We start from the raw sequence: 15,236 nt of genomic DNA on the forward strand, positions 1-15,236 counted from the left end.
AATTCAGTGAATTTGTGCTTTCACTATCTTTGTGAACTAGAAAGCATTTCTCTCTTATAGATGGAAAGCAGGAAGGCAATAATTAAGTGTCTGACTCAGGAAACTGGGTAACAAATAATTACAGCTACAGCATTCTTTCTTTTTAATCCATAAACTTCACTTCCTCAAGTGTACTTTACCACAGCGAATACAGTAATATTTTGTCGTTATTTTGAAGTAACAAATGTATGCACGACCTTACTAGTAAAATTTCTTCCAAAAAAAAAAAAAAGCAAAAAAAACTTCCAAATGAGACATTTTCATTGGATCAATCTTAAAAATTATTTTAACAATACTTCAGATGAGTATATAGATAAAACACATGCTCGTTATTGCAAAGCAGTCTAAGGCATCCTTCTATTTAATGGGATTAGTAACATCAGCACAGATGAGTCAGTGTCCTTCTTACAGTGTATCTCCCAAACCATTTAACTACATTAATACTTCGAAATAAAAAAAGACAACAGTTACAGCCAGTACTGTATCCAGGATATCATTTATTTTTTTCAGAATTCAACCAAATGAGTGTAAGGTCCATTTGTATCCAGTTTTAACACCTGTCTGTTCCCATATGTGCCATACTTGACGAGAACACCTGCCTCCATGCATTTGGCATTGGCAGCCAGTTCCTTTTCACATAAAGTCACAAATTGAGAATAAAGTTCCAGCCCTTTTTCTTTTTCTATGTTTGCATGGTACTGCATCTTTCTTCCCTTCAGTTTACCACCCAGGGTAGCCTGTGGTATGATGAGCACGTTGCCTGGTAAGTCAAGGAGAGATACATACTCTCCACTTTCATTTTCACTTAATTTAACATTCAACAGCGTGTTGACTGCAAATAAAAATAAAACAAAAATTAGTGGAACTAAAGTAAATTAACCTGGACCTAATATACCAATAAAACAAGATTTAAGATTCATCAAGATACCAAAAGATAGGACAAATGATTGAAGTAAAAGAAGCTAAGAGAACAGAAACATGAACAATCGAAAAATACTATTAACCAGCTGTCAGAGTATTGTGAAGAATACAAAGGACATTTATATGAATATAATACATCTAAAGAGTTATTTCAGGGGGACAGTGGCTGACTGTCTGAAATCATATAGTTTTTTATAGTTGGAGCTCCCCAAAGGAGCCCGGGATCCAATCAGTGACCCTAAATTAGTTGTGTGGTAGTCAGGAAACATTTACAAAACTCTATACATGGTAGGAGATAAGACCATCTTCGGTGCACTCTGGAGGTGTTTCTGTCCTGACTTTCTTTTCATTCTGGATGGAGTCGTTTGCAGCAGGATCCAACACCTAACTGATACTGCTGAAGCCCCAGGCTCAGCATTTTGGTCTCATGTGGAGTGAGCGCTCTTCAGCCTTCCACTTGGAGACCTGCAGCTGTCAGCTTGTCTTTTGAGAGAGGAGGCAGGCAGGAAGGTCAAAGATGCAATTTAACCCATAAACTGCAATGTGCAAACTTGTAGACAGACTTGTTGCATTTACTAGCATCATATTTTCCAGTGTTTCTACAAAAAATCAAATAAATCCGCCTAAGTGTCCTCCAACTCTAAAACCCGTGAGGTTTAGTCATCTCATGAAAGTCTAAATGACAACAAAAAACTCACTTAAACAGTTTCAAAACATACTAAGAAAAAATATGCCATAAGCAGACACTTAAGGAGGATGGTGGGAGATGAATCTCCTAATAGGAAACAGAACTTTTCTTTTTCTGGCCTCTTTCAGCTGCCACACAGCTGAAAAGGTGATTATTCTCAAGTATCACCCACAAGAAACTCTCACAAGCAAAAAATCAATTTTCATATCATGCTGCTTTAAATACAGTCAAAGGTTTCAACTTAGTTTAGCATCACAGAAAGACTATGCCCTTGAACACCAAGAGCTGCTCTCAGCATTTTCAATAGCACCTGTGCTTGCACACTGCCAGATCTTTCTGCTGGTCCCAGCATGTGGCTTGAAATAGACTATTGTTACATGACCTTTTGTGAAACTACCACTATCAGCAAGCCACAAAAAGGGACATTTTTATGTGGAACATGCATCATCACTGGATTCTCCAGGTGATCCAGTGCTACTGATGGAAGAAAAGAGGGTGAAGAAATGAAATAAAAGTAAAAAAAAAAAAAAAAATTGAAAACAAAAAAAAAACAAGTCAAAACTACACTGAATGAAGGCAGACAAAAATCACGACCATTTGACCTTATTCACAGCATCATCTCCACTTGAATGTAAACGTTAAAGTGCATGCAGAGAAGACAGAAAGAATACAGATATTGCTGTTATCACTTGTGAACCAGAAGACTGCACTTGAAAGACTAACAGGGTATGTAGTATCTCTGAAATGAGATGGGAAGGACAGTTTAGTTATCCACCCAACTCCCTCTACTGGCCATACTTTTAAATATCCTGCACATACCCTGATAAAAATTAAAATACCTCTTAAATCAAGCCGTGAATTACTTGAAAACATTCTTCTCTAAGTTCAGTTCTGTCCTGGACTGAAGCTGTTACCTGATACATGTAATATGTAAAACAGTAGGTGTTGCACTTTCTGTTATCATTCTGTATGAATTAATTTTCTAACAGGTTGATCATGAGTAGGCAGACGGAAAAAGAGATACAGGCAACTGTCAAATGAAATATGACCAAACAAGCTGTTCTTTCAGCCAGCTGATTGATTTGGAGTGATGCTATTTGATGGCTTTTTGACTTCTAGTCTAAACAGTTGCTGCCTTCTCTGCCTCCATCACTTAATTCTTTTTCAAGCAATAGAAGAATTTATAAAGGTTGTATCATACCAATTTTTGGAACAAGATCTTGATCAGCACCTTTGAAGAAGCATATGTAGATAACAAGCCCTCTCTGGATCTATGAAAGATTACAGAAAAATATATCAGTGTCTCTCATTGCCCACCACACAGGCTTATCATTAAATCCAGTACAAAAAATTACAAGACCACATAACAAAGTTCCCAAAAGCAGTCTTAGTTACTTCCTGCAGCTTCAGACATCAAATTTACAGGCTTATGGAAGCTTATGAAGTGCATGCTGATTATCTGCACAACACTGCTACACACAATTAAGCCAATTCATTAGCTCCATGTGAAGCCAAGTTTAGTTAGAATCTAGCATATACAGTATTACTGTACACAAGGTCACAAATTAGAATTAGAGTATTTAAATACAGAACAGGAAATAATTTAAGCTTTTTATCTATTAAGCATACAGATAAAATATTTTTGCGTATGAATTCTATTTCCAAATATGAAATATGATAAATACCATGGGATTTGTCATTGAACTCTATTATATTTTGATGTTAAAACTAATCCAGTACAGGATAATTCTGACAAAACACAAAGCCTTTTAATTAGATTTAAATATGATTACTGATTTAAACATGATGACCAACAATTATGAAGCTGTTCAGAACATTATAAAGTTACCAAAAATATAATTTATCAGTTTGGGTGAAATCTTTTTGATGAAATGGGACCTTTCCCCTAATTTGTACAAAGGATATGCCACATCTTTAGAATTCAAAGAGATCAGTTTTAGGAACTAGCTATTTGAGGAAGGAATTAGGTCTGTACTGAGGAGAAAATGTAAGACAATTCCTTGGTAGCTTTTTTACTCCCTGGTTTAATTCACAAAGAATACATGTGCCAACCTGTGCTTTATTAAGATAAATGATAGGCTCTGCAGCCAACTGCAATGCTGTGTCATGACCAAGTATATGTGAAAGGTTTAAGCTCTTAGGGAAAAAACAAACAAACAAACAAGCAAACAAACAAAAAACCAGAAGGCATACAATATCCACATCCACACAATATAAAAAAAAAAAAAACAAAAAAAAACACCCACCCAACCCTCTCTCCACTGCTTTGTCAAGAATAAGTATTCTTACCTTCCTATTAGAAGGAAAATAAATGTCAGGTTATAGTAACTAAGAAATACTACCTAAGAGATACTAACTAGATTGGGGCATGAAGAATTCATTACTGTCAACGTTATCAAAGCAAAAAATATAAGAAATATGAGGAGTTTCTTAAAAATTAAAAAGAAAAAGAAAATAAAAAGAAAAAACACTTTCTCTTCCTTTTTATTTACTCTCTTTTCTTTGAAAGATAAAGGTTTTTGGTAAGTAAAACTATACACATGAGGTTTATCCTTTTGTTCGTGTGGAGATTGAACAAAATGCTCAAGGCAATGACTGATGAGAGCTATGCCTTCTTAACTATTTTTCTAGTTGCTAACTTCTGGAAAAAGAGAATATTCTTTGTAGCTGAAATGTCACACACAGAGATTCTCTCGAAAGCTATAAATGGCTCCTTTCAAAACTCATTTCGACTACTGCAGAATATTATACAGCTTTCCATTCCCAAATGATTGCCATATTTCATAAACACTGTAAGAAATTTGATGGCCTGAACCTCAAATGGCATTTCAAACTCTCTCTTCAAATTAAGGAGAAAAATACAGGCTGCCAAAGGTTAGATAGTCTTATATGTTTAGCTAAATATTAGTTCCAGAAACAGACTACCATCAAGATATTAATAAAGAATAATAATGCACACATACCTACTAATAAAAAATTCTTTATGAAGTAGGTAAAATACATTTACATTGCATATATCTTACCACTGAATTAGAAATAAGTGACTAAGCTACACTGCACACCTCACAGATTATTCTATTTCTGAGATTTGTGATAGTTTCTGTTCAATTTCACATATGGAAGTAACAATATTCTGCAAGAAGCTCATTTAAAAAGACAAAAAGGTAAATAAAGTGACATTTAGAAGTCCTACGGCCAGATAGCTAGAAACATTAATTACTTTTCATCCTCTCTCATGATTTGCTGCCTGATTTTGAATATACTTTTTATCACAAATTGAGACACATTGGTTTCAGTGTCTCACAGCAATTAGACAGGAGATTGTATTTCTATTGCATGTTTATGATTTCTAGAACACTTTGCAACCATGTTACAGTTGAAATTTATGGTTTAAACTGTGATTGTAAACTGTGGTTGAACATTATTTTCAACACGTTCAACTGCATTTCAACTTCCTGTTATATATATATATATAAAATTATTTAATTTTACTTGACTGAGTAGATGTAAAACTGCATGCGATTTCAAGAGCTAACCTAACATTAATGCATGTCAGTCCTCAGATCTTACACCAATGGTTCAGATGTCCTAAGACATCTAAGACATGTTGCCAGTTAAGGAACAGGTACAGGTAAAGCTTTTGAACCAATACAAAACCATTGCCAATGCTGAAGGTAACAATGCTGTTCCCTAATGAAGCCTAGCTGACAGCTCTTCAAAGCTATATTTAACTCCGTTAAAGTCAAGCAAAACACAAATTACAAGGTTACAAATACAACATGCTGATAAGCAAACAACCACTACAAAGAACTTACATAGTGACAGGCAGGCAGTTGGGCAGGGAAATTGTGCTGTGTGGATTTGCTGTTATCAGTAAAATGCCTACTTAAATAAACCAGCCAAGCAAGTGACTCTGCAGCACAGGCATTTACAATACAACTGTCCCAAGTAATCATCAGACCAGGCAACCTGCCTCAGGAAGGGCTGAAGTACCCAGCCCCTACAGCCATCCATCCAGCCTCAGCAACCTCAGCAGCTTCCAAACGTCCTTTTTAGCTCTTTGGCAGGATCAACAAGTAACTAAGGCCTCCCCCTGGCCCTCCTGTTTTTTGCAACATTCACCTGTTTTTTGCAAGATTTCATTAGCAAAACATAAATATATTCTGCAAAATGTCATCTCAACGTGCTTTTCAGCAAAATGTAATGCAATTGATAATGAAAACAGAGGTGCTTTGCAATCCACAGAAAGCCAGTTTGCAAAACTAACTTACGTGAATTATTCTTTGACATTTCCGTTTCAAGTTGAGTTGCTATCTGTCGAGAAGCTTTATTCATATTTCATCCATTCTGCTGCATCAAAGAGAGATTGCATAATCTACCACGGGCTGCAGAACAACCTGCACCTGGTATTTTGCACCGTTTGGTATCTTAACCGGAAGACAAACCAGGGAAATAAGATAAGGGCGGGATGGTTTCATTGCAGTAAGTGTAGGTACTTACACTCTTTAGCTGAATATTCATTTTACATTTCTTTTCTCCCACAGTTGTGGAATGCTCCAAATCTCATCTCATTCTTCTCCTGTGTTTAGAAGGGGAGTTCATTTTCTTTCCTCCAAAGTATTTTTCTGTATACATAAACATTTAACTGATCCTATCTCACCAACATTTCTCCATAAACAAGGCATCCTGTCTCTGGTAATCATCAGCAGGTCAGAAAAATACAATCATGAAAATATAATGAAGAGCAATACAGATATAATGTACACACCTAGCCTTCTTCCAGATAAAGAACATTCTAAAGTTCCTAAATTACCTGCAGGGGTCTTTTGAAGCTCAGAAGCTATTCAAAGCCACCTACCTAATGTGCTATTTATAGTACATGAGAAGTTTCTCAAGGTCAGGACCTACTTTTAGGTTGTTACAGGTCACTAAGCATACACTGGTTTACATAAATTATAGTTTACAAGGTGCGTATTTCTTTATTTTGGCACTTGTGCACATATATGGAGAGTAGCATTATCCTACAAGGAAGTGTGAGAAACAATTCCCTTTAATGACCTCTAAAGAAGTCATACTGAAGGAACCATGAAGTTTCCATAGCTCTTGTTACAACAGATTTCTCTTTAAAAGCTGGGAAAGATTCATAAGTACCAATGACAAATATTATTAAATTTCATGTCTAAAAAATACCTGCAGCTCACGCTGGCCAAATCTCATGCACATTCCTTCAGTGTGGTTACTTTTTTCAACTCTGTTACTTTCCCAATGATTTTGGTTAAGACATTTAAAACTTCAAGTACGAGATATAAACAGCATAAATCTGTTTAAATTATGCTGCTAAATTACTGCCTCATAGCAGTTTTATTCATGATATATAAAAAAACAACAAAACATATGGCTCTATTTGGACAGCTGGAAAGACAACAAGCACAATGACTTTTCTGCTTTTACCTACAAGATCTACAATTATTTCCAAGATTAGCAAACAAGAAATAGGGTATTTCTAAAGTTAATTTACGCTGTGCTGAGCAATCTTCACTATATTCCTTAAACTGAGAGGCTAATAAGGCCTTCAACCAAACACGGCATCTGTGAGATGACACATATTTTCTTCAAGCAAAAGTTCTGGCTTTCCAGACCGGACTGTACAAAGTAGGTCAAAGATCCATCATCCTTTTCTGAACCAGGAGAGAAACATTTCAAGAACTATGTGCAAGTCATACAGTGGAAAGCCCTAAGGACAGAAATTTTGTATTTCAACTCTCTTCAGGTTTGTTGAATGAACTCATACGCCCTTTAAACATACTACAATCTTTACCTTAAAAAAGATATATATGAATTGCTACATTTAGACTCTTCTGTTGTAGTAGTCTTTAAGAAAGACAAAAGACCAAACTAAAAAAACAGAAAGGCTAAATGATTGAGACCTATATAAATAATTTATTCTAGTGTAGGTAATGCATAAACAGCGACAACAGCAGGACACACGCCCAGTGCCAGCCTTCATGCTTTGGTAAATAGCCTGGCCACTCCGTATGCTGCCTAGCCCTAGGAGTCTAGAGGCCTACCTACCTTCCCCAACATATGACCATGGGAAGAAAAGGGGAAAACTACAGTGTTTCCCGTGAGCTTCATTTTTGGTTACTGGTCTGGAAAAATTAAAATAAAAATCCAAACAACTGCTACTGCAGTCACATTGCTCTACCTGGCCTTTCTTCTTTAAGTGCACAGTATCACACAATTAATGAGGTACAAACTCAGAAGCAGTTTTAGATCTTTTGTTGCAAAAGCTATTTTGCTATCAAAATTATACTGATGCACTATTTATTTCATAAAACTACTCATATTATGAATTTAAAAACCACTTTTTGCCTGAAATAAACAAAAATATAGACATCTCTCTGAAAAGAGATACACACCCCCAAAATCTTCCGTCATCCTATTGTTAAAATTAAGCCTTTTTCTTTTTTTTTTTTTTTTGCCTGATTTTTCTTGGCCTGGGTGGTGAAGGGAGAAGAGAGAGGTTTGAGGAACGACCACTGCTGCAGAGAAGACAGTGGCACTGAAAAGCCACCAGGCACCTTGCTGTAGGAGGAGGTCATGGGCCAGAAACAGTCAGCTCCATAGCAGACCCACTGCAGGACACACCTGAGCCCACCTCTGTGAGAATGTATTTAAGAAAGGGCAGAAAATGCAAGCGAGGGAACACAAACAACACAGGAGTAGGAGGTGCTCCGTGATGGAGCAGTATGAGAAACTGTCTCGCCATGCTGTCAGCCCATGCTGTCTCGCCCCTTGTGAAGGGACTGAGCATAACCTGTGCTGACAACACGTGGGTAGGAGAAGACCCAGCAGCGGAGACTGGGTGAGGTGTGTGAAGTCAAATTTAGCCTGCAAAACACAGAGGGATGTCCTCCTGTGTGTCTAGATGTTCATCTTTTTCTCCTTCCAATACCCAAACTACTAAGTAAGTACTTGATAATTACCAAATTACCAAGCTAAATCCGTTTTGCCTATGACAGCAACTAGTAAGCATTCCCCCCCCTATTCTAGAAAACCATAAAGGCTAAATGGTTGAATGGTTTCCCCCTAGAAAACCCGCTAGTTTTCACAGAATCACAGAATTGTCTAGATTGGCAGTTAGCAAACAGTTAGCTTCTGACGCGCAGTTAGCTTCTGACGCGCCATGCCCTGTTCGCTAACGGCCGCGCCACACCCTTCCGATGAGCCAAACCCTGTTTGCTAACTGTCACGCCACGCCCTTCTGATACGCCATGCTGTTTGCTAACTGCTGCGCCACGCCCTGTTTGTTGTCTGCCACACCACGCCCTTCTGACGTGCCACACCCTGTTTGCTAACTCCCACGCCACAACCTTTTGACAGGCCATGCCCTGTTTTCTAACTGCTGTGCCATGCTCTTCTGATGGGCCACACCCTGTTTGCTAACTGACACACCACACCCTTGTGATGTGCCACACCATTTGCTAACGGCCGCGCCACACACAGTTTGCTAATGGCCACGCCACGCCCTTCTGACAGGCCACGCCCTGTTTGCTATCTGCCATGCCACACCCTTCTGACGCACCACACCCTGTTTTCTAACTGCCATGCCACGCCCTTCTGTCCTGCCATGCTGTTTGCTATCTGCCGCGCCACACCCTGTTTGCTGTCTGCCACACCACGCCCTTCTGACGTGCCACGCCCTGTTTGTTATCTGCCATGCCACACCCTTCTGACATGCCATGCCCTGTTTTCTGATGCGCAACACCCTTCTGATGTGCCACACCCTGTTTGCTAACTGCCGCGCCACGCCCTGTTTGCTGTCTGCTGCACCACGCCCTTCTGATGGGCCCCGCCCTGTTTGCTAACTGCTGTGCCACACCCTTCTGACATGCCACGCCCTGTTTGCTATCTGCCATGCCGCGCCTTTCTGATGCGCCACACCCTGTTTGCTAACTGCCGCGCCACACACTTCTGATGCGCCATGCCATTCTGATGCGCCACGCCCTGTTTGCTAACGGAAGCGCCACGCCCTTCTAACGCGTGACACCCTGTTTGCTAACTGCGGTGCCACACCCTTCTGATGGGCCATGCCCTGTTTGCTATCTGCCATGCCACAGAATCACAGAATTTCTAGGTTGGAAGAGACCTCAAGATCATCCAGTCCAACCTCTGACCTAACGCTAACAGTCCCCACTAAACCATATCCCTAAGCTCTACATCTAAACGGCTTTTGAAGACTTCCAGGGATGGTGACTCCACCACTTCCCTGGGCAGCCTGTTCCAATGCCTAACGACCCTTTCAGTAAAGAAGTTCTTCCTAACATCTAACCTAAAACTCCCCTGGCTCAACTTAAGCCCATTCCCCCTCGTCCTGTCACCAGGCACATGGGAGAACAGACCAATCCCCACCTCGCTACAGCCTCCCTTGAAGTACCTATAGAGAGCGATAAGGTCGCCCCTGAGCCTCCTCTTCTCCAGGCTGAACAAGCCCAGCTCCCTCAGCCGCTCCTCGTAGGACTTGTTCTCCAGGCCCCTCACCAGCTTCGTCGCCCTTCTCTGCACCCGCTCAAGCACCTCGATGTCCTTCTTGTAGCGAGGGGCCCAAAACTGAACACAGTACTCAAGGTGCGGCCTCACCAGAGCTGAGTACAGGGGGACGATCACCTCCCTAGCCCTGCTGGTCACACTGTTCCTGATACAAGCCAGGATGCCGTTGGCCTTCTTGGCCACCTGAGCACACTGCTGGCTCATATTCAGCCGACTGTCAACCATCACTCCCAGGTCCTTCTCTGCCTGGCAGCTTTCCAACCACTCATCTCCCAGCCTGTAGCTCTGCTTGGGGTTATTGCGCCCCAGGTGCAGGACCCGGCACTTGGCCTTGTTGAACTTCATGCAGTTGACCTCAGCCCATCGGTGCAGCCTATCCAGATCCTCCTGCAGAGCTTTCCTACCCTCAAGCAGATCGACACACGCACCTAACTTCTGACGCGCCATGCCCTGTTTTCTAACTGCCATGCAACGCCCTTCTGACAGGTCACGCCCTGTTTGCTAATGGCCACGCCACGCCCTTCTGATGTGCCACACCCTTTGCTAACGGCCTTACCTCTCCGTTTGCTACCTGCCGCACTACTCCCTTCTGACGCGCCACGCCCTTCTGACTTGCCATGCCATTTGCTAACTGCCGCACCACACCCTGTTTGCGGCACCACGGCCTTCAGACTGGCCACGCCCCGTTTGCTAACGGCCGCGCCACGCCCTGTTCGCTAACCGCCGCGCCTCTCCCTTCTGACGCGCCACGCCCTGTTTGCCCGTCCTGGTCTCCCCGCTCCTGGTGTCTCGCGCTCCTTAGGGGCAGTTCATGACCGGCCGGGGAGGGGGCGCTGCTGGCTCCGCCTACGCCTCGTTCTCGCCTCGTTCCCCTCCCTCGCGAGGGCTGCCGGGTCCTGGCGGCTCCCTCGAGTGGTCTCGGTGCCGGAAGAATTAGCCCTGCCTGTCCGATGCCCCGCTCCGCTGCAGAACGCGTCTGCCCCGGAGCCTCGCTGCCTTCCTCCCTCCTTGGGCCAGGGAGCTCCCGTAGGGGTGCCGTAGGGCTACGTGTCGCCCAGGGCTCGCTTACACCCCAGAACCTGTCTGAGGGATGAATTTCCGCAGAAACAGCCCACAGGTTTTGAAGACGAAGACAGAAAGCCAGCCTCGTGAGGCTGCAGGGCAGTTACCACGGGGATTGCACATCTGACTGACCGCGGCTGGCGAGGAGAAGCGGCACCGAGAGCTGCCCTGCGCCTGGGGCGCCCCCTCCACAGCCGGCCTCACCCTCTCGCCCTGCCGGCCGGCGGAAGAAGGGCCGAGCCCTGAGCCCTGCGAGCCCATTACCTCCACCCACTCGGCCTCGGAGCCGTTCTCGGGCGGCCGCACCTGCAGCCGAGCGGACAGGCACTGCTGCAGCACGGCTCGGGCCAGCACCGGCCGCGCCGCCGCCATCTCGGGCCCGGCGTGCCCCGGCGAGAGGCGGCTGGCGGCGGAGCGCCGCGGGAGGGCGGGGGCGGCCCGGGGGCCGGGCGAGGTGCCGGGGCCGGGCGGCGGCGGGCCCCGGCAGCGGCGGCTCCGTTCCTTTTCCGGGTGAGCGACGCCTGGGCCCTGCCGCAGGGCGAGGGGCGGCTGCCGCCCGCCGCCCCGCGGCGCTCGGGTCGCGGCTCCTCGGGCTGCTCGTTCGCGTACACGCGAGGAAGCAGCGTGGGCATTGCTAAAAATTGCGGAGAGGGTCAGTGAGAGCTCTGCCCTTTGCAAAAGGGAAAGTGGGGCTTGTGGGTTGTCAGCGCTCTCTAAAGAGGGGACAGGTAGCGAGGATGCAAGGGTACAGCTTCAGAACCAAGTATTGCGGCTCGTGCCTAATAGTGCCCTACAGCTCGCAGGAAGCTGCGTGTTGTTTTGTTTTGTTTGAGTGGATGAGAAATAAAATCTGCTTCTCTTGTGGGGTAACGTGGCGTGGCATGCTTGGGGTAAGACTAGCATGCTGTGTATTTTCCACATGAGAACGAAAGACCATGGATGACCGGTCTAAATACTGCTCGTCACTCCTTCAAAAACAAGTAGTGTTTATTTGAGTTGATTGAGGTCCCACGCTGGAGCTCTGTTTTTCAGCAATGCTGTTTCAGAGCAGAGGAAACAGAAAAAAACACAGTTGTACAAAAGGGGGCTGTGTAGGTAGGGTCCAGAATTAGGACCCAAAGAAAAATGCATAATTCTGAAATGAGCATCCACAACAAATTAGAAAAGCTAAGGTATTGCAACTGCTTTTTCTACTATTCTTCAGATTTCTGGCTACATATTGTGACATTCACTGAACAGCTGCTAAATCAGAAGTTCTGCCTTCCTCCCCTATGTGAATCCTGACACACACAGGTTTCGAATAACCCCAGCTCCAGCAAAGTCAGGACAGACTGATGCAGGATGCAGTTCCTCGGAATTCATTTTAAGACTGAAGATTTTATTTTCAAAATTTATTTATTTATTTATTTATTTATTTATTTTAAGGTAAAACCTAGTAACATCAGTAAGAAACTGAATTTTATTACCTGGCCTCAATCATCCGGTAAATTATTGCAGTTAACTTGCACAGCAAGGGGCAACGTGCACTCATTAAATAGCCATTGTTACACATAGGGGTATATTCAACTAATGTTATTTTAAAATAACGTTCTCTTTTGCATTAGGGTTCTTTGAGGTTGCTTGTTCTAAAGCAAACCTTTATGAAAGAAGAGGAAATCTCGCTAGGTGGTTAGTGGATAAACTAGCTCATTTTTGCTAGCTGTAGGGTATTGTTAAGTATGAGCTATTTTTATTTAAACTCAGCTAATTTTATTTAAAATGCCTTCTGTTCATTTACTCTAAAGCTGTTTCCCCAGACTCATTAAGAAGAACTTAATGAGGTAGAAAACCATTTAAAATGATTTTTTTCATATATATTTGTGATATAAATTGATTGCTAAGGAAAATAGATATTATTACAGTCTATGAGCAAATTATATAAGAAGAATATAAAGGGATATTAAGATACAAGGATATTAATTGTTCTTTGCTGTGATACCATTATTTTTGCCAGGCTTTGATGCAGAACATTTATTCATATGTAAGTTTTAAAAAATATGCTTGTGGACCAGTGCATAGAAAAATAGTATGCCATCATTGTTTGTGTAATTCTTTATCTAATAATCACAGAATTGTCTAGGTTGGAAGAGACCTCAAGATCATCAAGTCCAACCTCTGACCTAACACTAAGAAGTCCTCCACTAAACCATATTGCTAAGTTCAACATCTAAACGTCTTTTAAAGACCTCCAGGGATGGTGGCTCCACCACTTCCCTGGGCAGCCCATTCCAATGCCTAACAACCCTTTCAGTAAAAAAGTTCTTCCTAAAGGCTTCCCTCCTCCTGTTTCTTACCCATGCTGCATGCATTAGTGTAGATGCACTTCAGTTGGGCCATTGCCTTCTCTTCCAGCCTTGCCATTGTTCCCTCTGGCACAGCTCTAACAAGCCTTGTTTCAGCCCCATCCCCCTTCTCACCTAGTTTAAATCCCTCCCAATGAGCCCTGCCAGCTCCTGGCCCAGGATCTGTTTTCCCCTTAGAGATAGGGACCCGTCTGAGGCCATCAGGCCGGGTGATGAGTACAGCACCCCATGGTCAGAAAAAAAAAAACAAAAAAAAAAACAACAAAATTTCTGTGTTGGCACCAGCCTCTGAGCCACGTGTTTATCAGGTGGGCTTTCTGTGTCCTCTCTGTACCCCTCCCTGCCACCGTAGGGATGGACGAAAACACCACCTATACTCCCACTCCATCCACTAACTGTCCCAGTACCCTAAAGCCCCGTTTGATGGTCTTCAGGCTTCTCTCCCCAATGTCATCACTGCCAGCCTGGACTATTAAAAGAGGATAATAGTCAGAGGGGCGAACCAGGTTGGGAAGTTTTCTGGCAACGTCCCTGACCCTGGCCCCAGGGAGGCAGCAGACTTCCCTACGGGTAGGGTCAGGCCGACAGATAGGTCCCTCTGTTCCCCTGAGAAGGGAGTCGCCCACAACAATCACCCTTCTTTGTGTCTTGGTGGAGGCAGTCCTGAGGCGTGGAGTTGACTTCCTCGCCCTAGGCATCCTCCAGGGCCTCAAACCTGTTGTGTAAGAGCACCTGGGAAGGTGGGGCCGGTAGGGGGGGGGATCGCCTGTGATGTCGAGCAGGGACCTGTTTCCATTCCTCCTCAACTCCTAGGTCCCCTCCCTCTGACCGACGGCGACATGGCAGGGGGTCCACCCCCATCTGGGGTGTCTCACCCCGGCACCTGTCCTTCAGGCCACACAGGGAGTCGCTCCACAAGTCTGTCTCCCGCTCACACTGATATCCCTCAACCTCTCGACCTCCTCCTTGAGTTCTGCCACGAGGCAGACCAGGTCATCCACCTGCTCGCACCTCACGCACACAGTCTCTCTGCCCCCCGCAGGTGGTAGCAACAGGCTCAGGCACTCCCTGCAGCCGGAGACCTGAACTGCCGCAGTTTTGAGTCAGGGTGTGAACAGACTTCCTAGAGAGAGCGCTGTGCCTGGCGTACAGCATTGCAGGTGAGCTAGCGGTAGTCCGCCGTTAGAGGAGGTGTTCGTATGGGCGGGGGGGCAGCGCTCTGCCCTTCCTGCTCGCCCTGCCTGCGCGAACTGCCACGCTAACCGCCGCGCCTCTCCCTTCTGGCGCGCCACGCCCTGTTTGCCCGTCCTGGTCTCCCCGCTCCTGGTGTCTCGCGCTCCCTAGGGGCAGTTCATGACCGGCCGGGGAGGGGGCGCTGCTGGCTCCGCCTACGCCTCGTTCTCACCTCGTTCCCCTCCCTCGCGAGGGCTGCCGGGTCCTGGCGGCTCCCGCGAGCGGGCTCGGCGCTGGACAAATTAACCCTGCCTGTCCGATGCCCCGCTCCGCTGCAGAACGCGTCTGCCCCAGAGCCGATCGCTTCAGCAAGTGGTGAAAAACAAATTAATTTTGTTGTAACACATCTTGCGTTTCTTGAATCGTGTTGGGCCATAGTT

General features: G+C 44.4%; 1 protein-coding gene across 3 annotated transcripts; it reads right to left on the reverse strand.

The window, feature by feature from the left end:
• Window positions 1-519: 519 nt before the first annotated feature.
• DTD2 (D-aminoacyl-tRNA deacylase 2) lies at window positions 520-11,679 on the reverse strand. 3 transcript variants are annotated; one of them, XM_032187650.1, is made up of 3 exons: window positions 11,588-11,679; window positions 2,850-2,919; window positions 520-871 (listed from the first exon to the last, which is right to left on the reverse strand). In XM_032187650.1, exons 1-3 carry the CDS (start codon window positions 11,651-11,653, stop codon window positions 546-548), a joined length of 462 nt encoding a protein of 153 aa, XP_032043541.1. In that variant the 5' UTR covers window positions 11,654-11,679; the 3' UTR covers window positions 520-545. The 3 variants fall into 3 exon arrangements, with proteins under 3 accessions (XP_032043541.1, XP_032043540.1, XP_032043542.1); XM_032187649.1 differs by having other exon boundaries at window positions 11,546-11,679; XM_032187651.1 differs by lacking the exon at window positions 11,588-11,679 and adding an exon at window positions 6,170-7,360.
• Between the last annotated feature and the right edge of the window lie 3,557 nt (window positions 11,680-15,236).

Source organism: Aythya fuligula, chromosome 5 (genome assembly GCF_009819795.1).
Source record: "Aythya fuligula isolate bAytFul2 chromosome 5, bAytFul2.pri, whole genome shotgun sequence".
In the NCBI taxonomy this organism is placed as follows: domain Eukaryota; kingdom Metazoa; phylum Chordata; class Aves; order Anseriformes; family Anatidae; genus Aythya; species Aythya fuligula.

What these genes read in the sequence shown, in the direction of transcription:
- DTD2 (XM_032187649.1), bottom strand. Translation starts at nt 11,653, where the DNA reads ATGGCGGCGGCGCGGCCGGTGCTGGCCCGAGCCGTGCTGCAGCAGTGC. An exon ending in CCGAGGCCGAGTGGGTGGAG is followed by an intron (nt 2,920 to 11,545) that starts GTAATGGGCTCG and finishes AATCTTTCATAG; the next exon opens with ATCCAGAGAGGGCTTGTTAT. An exon ending in AGATCTTGTTCCAAAAATTG is followed by an intron (nt 872 to 2,849) that starts GTATGATACAAC and finishes TTTTATTTGCAG; the next exon opens with TCAACACGCTGTTGAATGTT.